General features: G+C 42.9%; 1 protein-coding gene across 2 annotated transcripts in view; it reads left to right on the top strand.

The window, feature by feature from the left end:
• The window catches only part of LOC117953271 (uncharacterized protein C21orf62-like), an 11,748-nt gene extending 10,544 nt beyond the window's left edge, over positions 1-1,204 (top strand). For both annotated transcript variants that reach the window (XM_034886125.1, XM_034886127.1), the window contains one exon: positions 160-1,204. In XM_034886125.1, coding sequence (XP_034742016.1) covers positions 223-993 — 771 coding nt within the window. In that variant the 5' untranslated portion in view covers positions 160-222 and the 3' untranslated portion in view covers positions 994-1,204. The remainder of the gene's footprint in view (positions 1-159) is intronic.
• The last annotated feature ends 5,993 nt before the right edge of the window (positions 1,205-7,197 follow it).

The raw sequence follows: 7,197 nt of genomic DNA, 5'->3' as shown, positions 1-7,197 counted from the left end.
CTTTGGACATACACATGTTCAACTAAAACAAGTTCTAATTGAAAATGAATTCTTAGTCAATCGTTCCATGTCTGATAGACCTTTAGTGTTAGAATCTAAGTCCTCAGGACTGTCTGTGCTGCTGTTCCTGCAGTCTAACTTTACTCTATCTGTTCACAGCTCGGCCCGTCTCTCCACAGTCCGCTCTCTCCACTTGGTGAAGATGTAGTCTGTTTGATCTACATGGAGATGTCTCCAAACACTGTCTCCTCTGTCTCGCTGCCTTGGTCACTGTGGTTGCTGTTCTTTCTGGCCCCCGTCACCCAGACAACAAGCTCCGCGCCCTCGTCTGAATCTCCTCCGCCGGTCAACACCACGCTGCTGTTCGACAGCGACGCCCCGGGCAACAACCTGCGGAACTGCAGCTGCACCACACCCATCCGGGACTGCGACGAGGCTCTGGCCAACTCGCTGTGCAGCTGTCACACTGTTTTGCGCTCCGCTCTGCTCCCTGCCGGGCTCAGAGAGCCTGGACCCCTCACTGTGTGGGTAAAGGAGCTCTGGGTCCTGAAGGAGCTGCTGAACAGGAGCACGGTTGGCCATTTGCAGTTGTCTTTTTGTGGAATAGAGCCAATGGACAGTGAGTACCTGGCTCTGCTAGGTCTGAAGACCCTCAAGATCCACAGCGCAGCTCCAGACGCTCCCTACCCCAACCAGGAAATGACAGTCTCCCCAGCAGCAGGGGTTGCGGTGGAGCTTGAGGCCCTCTCCTTTGACTACTCCTCTTCCTTCCATGTGACCTTCCTGGATGTAGCAGTTCTCAATGGCCTCTCTGCCCTGAAGGCATACAGTGTGGTGGGACCAGCTGCTCACACGCTCTCCCAGCAGTTCCCCCACCTGGCCTTGCCCCTTTCTCTGGATCTGGCACCCTCTGATACTTCTGATCACCTTACGGACCCCAGTGATCAGGCTGCAAAGCCTCCACACAATCTGCTTTTAACTTTTGTCTACTAACAACAAACTTCTATTCGTTAACATGGTCAGGTTTGCAGGAAAAGTGACAAATGATGCAAAGGAAAAATGGCAGATGTGGATTACAATAACCTGATGGATGACCGGCTGCTGTACTGTCGGTCTGGCCCAAAGGGGGCTTTGAACCGAGATGGTGACACCACTCTCACGCTGATGCTTTTTCTTAAAGGAGACAATTGACTTCAGAACTCTTGCTGCTGCTTTTTTTTGCCTCGAAATGTCTGCGCTCACAACGCAGACGGACACAAGGTTTGGGAATATTTACACCAGCTACAATTTCAAGTCTTACTACAGCATAGTTTGGGTACCGACCCATGACATAAGGAATGTTGATTTGCTAACCAGGAAGCTGTGACAACCCAGATTCTTCTTCTTTTTTGGATCACAAATGATCTGAAGCAATGCATTGCTGCTGCTAATTTCCGCAGACTTCAAAACCATGGGTATACTGTGTGTTGACATGTATACAGTACATAGTATCTGATAGCCTGTTATAGTTGTACAGGAGAGTGTTTTAAGCTGTACAGGTTCTGATTACAAATGTTGGTCCCACTTAAGGCATCCAATTATTTAATTGATAAAGGACTCCCTTTAAAGGCGTTAGAAGCAGTAACTGATGGCTATAGAAATGTGTGTAAAAAGTTACTCTGTGCGAATGAGCTGCATTAAACACAGACGTGGTCCCCTAGTAATACCAGCCCTGATGTCGATCATCGGGAGTTCAGTTGTGTTTCTAGACTACGTTTTTTAATCAAACAGGTAATGACCATTTCAATATTTCGCTTTCCCCACGCTTCCAATTTCGAATATGAAAGTGACATACTTAGTAAAGTAGGAAAAAGCCATGAATAAGAGTAAATTTGGGGATGGCAGTTTGGGAAATACCTGGTGTTTCTCCCTTCTGTTTGTTAAAAATGCAGTTCTAAATGTTGCTAATTCATTAATAAATACTTACTGTTATCTTATTGGTATCTACAAGCTGGTAGAGGTGGGCGATATGGCAAAAATATCATAAAAAATCTGGATAGCCGCACAAGGTAACGTTATTAATGTTCTCAAATGCAACACTGTAAAGCCTCGTTAAGGGTTCTTTTCTTAACATTCAGAACATTAATATAGCAGCGAGGTGATATTTGCTCTGTAAAGACATAGAATATGATGCTCTGCTTGCACTGTAGCTGTTAGCGCTCCCTATTTCCTCACCCCTCTCCCTCCGGGTGTAATCAGCTGATATGAGCTAGCTAGTAGGAGCACCATTGGCGTTGTTAGCTCAGGGCTAGCGTTGCACTGATGTGTGCAGGGGAAACACTGAAACCACAGCAACTGATGTGCACTGTAGCACAATGCTAACGATCTCGCTAAAGTCCTGGAGACATCGTTCACGCTCTAATATTGTCACATCACAAACCCCAACTTGGCATCCCAAAACTTCTGCTAATTAAATGTCATGACTTTTAAATGATCCATAAAGCGATCCATAAAGTAAATTATGCAATAACTCAATATAAATGGAGCTTATGCAAATACAGTAAAAGCAAGCTGTTAACATGGCCCAGTAGTCAGCATGATGAGAGTGAATACTTTTTACACATAAGTCTTATATATGTACTTAGCGACTCCCAAAATGACTTTTCTGCAGATGTAGGCCTACTCATAAAGAATACTCAGTGTCCATTTTAAACACCAGGTAGCTGGAATATGAAGGTAAATGTGGTGCAAATGTCCGAGCGCTTAAATGCGATGTGAGCACTTGTAGAACATGATTTGAGAGCTTGTAGAAAAAAATCTGTAGTGTGGAAACCCGGCTGTCCTGCTGTTTTTCTACAAGCTCTCAAATCCTATTCTGCAAGTGCTCACATCACATCTACGAGTACAGACAAACAAACGTGATGTTTCATCTCTGTGTCCACAGCTGGTCCTGAAAATGTTGTTTCTGCTTAAAAAGCTGGTTCCTTCATACCTGTCACCGACAGCATCCTTGCATGATCAGATGGCACACGGGTGTTACCGTAGCCACAACTGTCCAGAAAGACTGTGGTCTGACACACCAGCTGCTAGAAGAATATCTGAGACAGACTACAGGCGGGAGATGTTCCAGCTGCCAAGTGGGTGTGAGACTCTATGATCCGCTCCCATCCAGGTGTGTCAGACACAGGCTATCAGGGCAGCAGACAGTAGGGGGGACTGCAGACTTTAGCCACTCTGCAGTTGTTAGTTGAGTTTTACACGAAGACAGATGAGAAAGGAATGGCAAGATAAGTCAATGAGGGGAGAAACATAACAAATGCACAGGCTTCCATATATATGTGTATATTTAGAGGAGATGAGGACTCACTGAGTGGTTTGAGTCTCTAAATGATGGACCATGATGTTTGAACCTAGGTGTGGATGATGGGAATCCTGTCCCCAGCAAAAGACCGGGACAAAGTCTGCTAACTTATGGACCAGAAGAGGTATCGCAGAGGGTCTCAGGGGCTTACAAAGTACAGGGATTTAGCAGGGGCCCCAGTTGGTTATATAGCAGGGAAGCCTATTGCTGCCATACATGATAAAGAATAATATAGTAATAGTAGTAATATAGTATCATGTTATAATGTGAAACGTTTTCTAATACCAAGGCGTTTTTCGCATTACCAAATCTCAAAGGATTTTTAGGATATGTTCACACTCTTTTTTTAACCCCCCTGCGTCCATTTTACATCATAACCCTATGCAGTAAACCAGGTTTTTTACTACTAATGCACGCTTATCAACTGTTTCTTGTCAAAAAAGACGCCTAGTGTGAACATAGCCGTAGAGGTCTGGGTTATGTGGTCTGCTCCGACTGCGGCATGTGACAGGTCTTGTGTAGGTGAACTGCTGGGGAAAGCAGAAAGCAAAAGGACAAATTCCTGCTTTGGGGATTAATATTAATATAGCGTCATCGAAAAAAAAACAAGATGTACTGTGGCAGCTGAGAGCTGGAACCAAACCAAATGATCCAGTGTGGGGTCCGAGTCTGGACCAGAGCTGGATGATCCTTAGGAGGGAGGTTTGAGTGCTACGCTTTGTTGGGTGATAGTGAAAGTGGTCTGTTGTCGAGGTAAGGACATCTGCCCGTGCTAAAAACAAAGAAGAATGTGTAAGAAAACAAAAACCCGTAAGACAAGGACTGTGTCGGTCTGCTGCGGTGCGAGCCGATGGAGCGGCGCAGTAGGCCCATCTGCTGCGCTTTTCCAGCTGGTCTTATTAAGACCAGATGGTCTAATAAAACAAGTTGTTCTGAAACAGGTTTAAATGGACGGCCGATAAACAACGGTCCCAGGGTTAAGATCCTGTCTCGCCAGCCAACACATCTCACCCTGGCTAGATCAAAACAACGGACTTTGGATCTCTGGGGAGTTGTTAAGCCACTTAGAGCCAAGTTGGCAGGGCTCTGTGGGGGGAGAGGGGGAAAGAATCATGTTGGCCCTAATTCAGGAAACTAGTCCGAATATCCCGGATGTTCTTCAATGGTCTGTTATTTTCTAGATGGTTTTTGCGAGAGGAATTAGAGGACTAGGGATTGACTATGCACCAACTTTCTTTTCCCGAAAAGGGTTTCATGGTCTCTTTCTCTTTGGGGTTCCAGCTCACATCCTGTGAGAGACTGTGTTAAAGCCGCTCTCACAAACACAGTCCGGGGCCAACACTTCTGTTCCGTAGATCCTTCAGCAAGTGCGTGTGTGTGTGTGTGTGTGTGTGTGTGTGTGTGTCACTCATGATCCCAGTTCTTTTAGATGATGGGCCCCATCACAGTTGCAGCACTAGTGCTAAGTTGGGAAGGAAGCTTGTGTTGTATTAATTTACTTCTAATCCACCATAATCCCTTTTATATAAAAAGAAAGCAGGGTCCATGTTTGCAGGACTTGCAGGACTCAGTTGCTCCCCACCCCAAAGAAGCTGCTTTAGTGTTGGGACTTTGCACTATGTTGAGCGCCTCCATTTTAAAAAAAATTTTTTTTTAACCCTTGTGTTGTCAAAAAAAAAAAATTGAACACTATCATCACTTTTTTTTATTTTATTTTTTGTTGTTGTCACTTTTCACTGTTTTGTGCTTTTTTGATGTTTTTTTCAAAGTTACTCGATATTTCTCATGTTGACGTTTTTCAGCGCTTATTTCAAAGGCCCATTTTTCTGGGATGAAAAAACTGAAAACGGGTCAAATTTGAGCCGAGGAAAACCTGAGGGTTAAAGAAGGTCGATGAGTGTCCCCAACCTGTACAGAACAAACCGAAACTGAAACCATGATGAATCATAAATGACTCTTCAGATTGTAGAAAAACACATTTTGCACATCTCCTGGAAGTTTTTTGGGAAGTTCTTATGAATTTGACTTTTACTCCAGTACATTTCCCCGAAGCATCTTAGTTACTTGTTACTACAAAATAAAAGCAGAAGACATTAGTTTCACTAGAAAATAGCATTAGCGTGTCATTGCTCCTAGAATGCGCGCTCCATTCCACTTGGTGATGTAATGGTGATGTTTTGTTGCCGAGCGACAAAAAAAACAACAAAAACATAGGCCAAAGCTGAGGAAGAAGAGGAGGAAGCACAATAACTGATAGCGTCATGGATGCACCTGGTGCAAGCTCTGCCACCATGGCAACAGACGAGGGTCACCGTGGTAATGAAGATATACTGTAGTTATCTTCTTTTATGGTCATAAAGTTCATAATCAAAGTTTTTTTTTTCATTTAATGTCGGAAATGGACTTTTTGTAAATGTCAGCTACTTTAAGACAGTAAAAGGGGACTTCTACCAAAGTCAGTTTTCTGGTAAGATACTTGTATTTTTACTCCAGTATTGCTATCGAGTACTTGTCAAGTACAAGCACACCCACAGGGGTTCAGCACAGGAACAGACGGGGAACACACACCTCCACCAGCCACCCCTTTAATGGTTTTCAGACGGGGTGTGGGACTCGGTGCTCACCCGTCGGAGCGCATCGCACAGCGTTACAACGTCTGGAACATTCCACCACAAAATGGGTGAAAATGAGATCACCGGCTTTTTGGGGTTTGACATCACTCACTCGAGTTGGAGCCTAGACTTCCTTTCCTTCCCTTTCTTCTCTTATGATCCAGCACCTTACATGTTTGCATCAGGGAATGTAAATGAACGAAGTAAAAAAATTAGAAAGGCCTTCAGATGATTTTACAACCATGTACTGTTTAAGGGTCAGATTGTGTATTTTTGAACTGCTCGGATGGTTTGATTTGTATATAATTTGGCTTCTGATTGTGTATAAGTGTAAAGACGACGTGGACACACTTTCTCCATCTGTAAAGTCTGACGTAATAAACCTTTTTAAAAACTGGTTTTCTGGTGTGAAAATCATATCTCTTCTCAACCTTTTTACATTAGAGAGCGACCTTTTGCCAAACGTGTCGGGGGCATGAGATCAGAAAACCTCAGCAGTTATTGCATAACCCTTTCCCTTCTTTAAGACAGGTGGCGATAAAACAGCGTAACTCTACATTTAGGTGTTTCTTTACCTCAGATTTGTCTCTTTACGGCTGCATATTTCAATGATAATACACATTTTTAAAGACTGTTTACTCTAAAGGAGTTTGTTCTCATGCAAAATCTCCACTTCCACTTCATACACCAAACATTCAAGTTTTATTCATATCTACAGTATATTCGGCAGGTTTTTACAGAGGGGTTTCTTAATTTGACACTTATAGTCTGATTTATAGGACATTTTGTGTCCAGAAAAGCATTTTTTATGGCTTTAGAGAGTATATTCGGATTTGTGGCGTGAGAAAAAAATCCCCTCTGTAAAAAGCTTGGTTTGAAAATAAGATAATAAGATAATCCATTTGCATATTTCAACATTGAATTTGATAACAATTGAAAAAAATATATATATTTTGATATTTGATGGTGCCCTGTTCACCTACGGTGTCTGGCCTTGCCAGAATGATCCTTAAATACTTATTTTATTATATTCATGAAACTGTAAGAATAGCAATATGATAATAATAACAAACCATTTTTATATAGCATTCCAAAAAAACAAGTTAGAAACTCTCAAGCGGACAGATTTGTTGTATCAGATTGATCAATGTTTCATTTATGAGTGTTATGAGTGCTACAGCCTTTGACTTAAAGGTCCAGTGGCATGAAAATGTCACTTTATGGTTTTTTGACGATAATAAAAGT

This window comes from Etheostoma cragini, chromosome 11 (genome assembly GCF_013103735.1).
Source record: "Etheostoma cragini isolate CJK2018 chromosome 11, CSU_Ecrag_1.0, whole genome shotgun sequence".
NCBI classification, from domain to species: domain Eukaryota; kingdom Metazoa; phylum Chordata; class Actinopteri; order Perciformes; family Percidae; genus Etheostoma; species Etheostoma cragini.
This window is presented reverse-complemented; position numbering and strand designations above follow the sequence as displayed.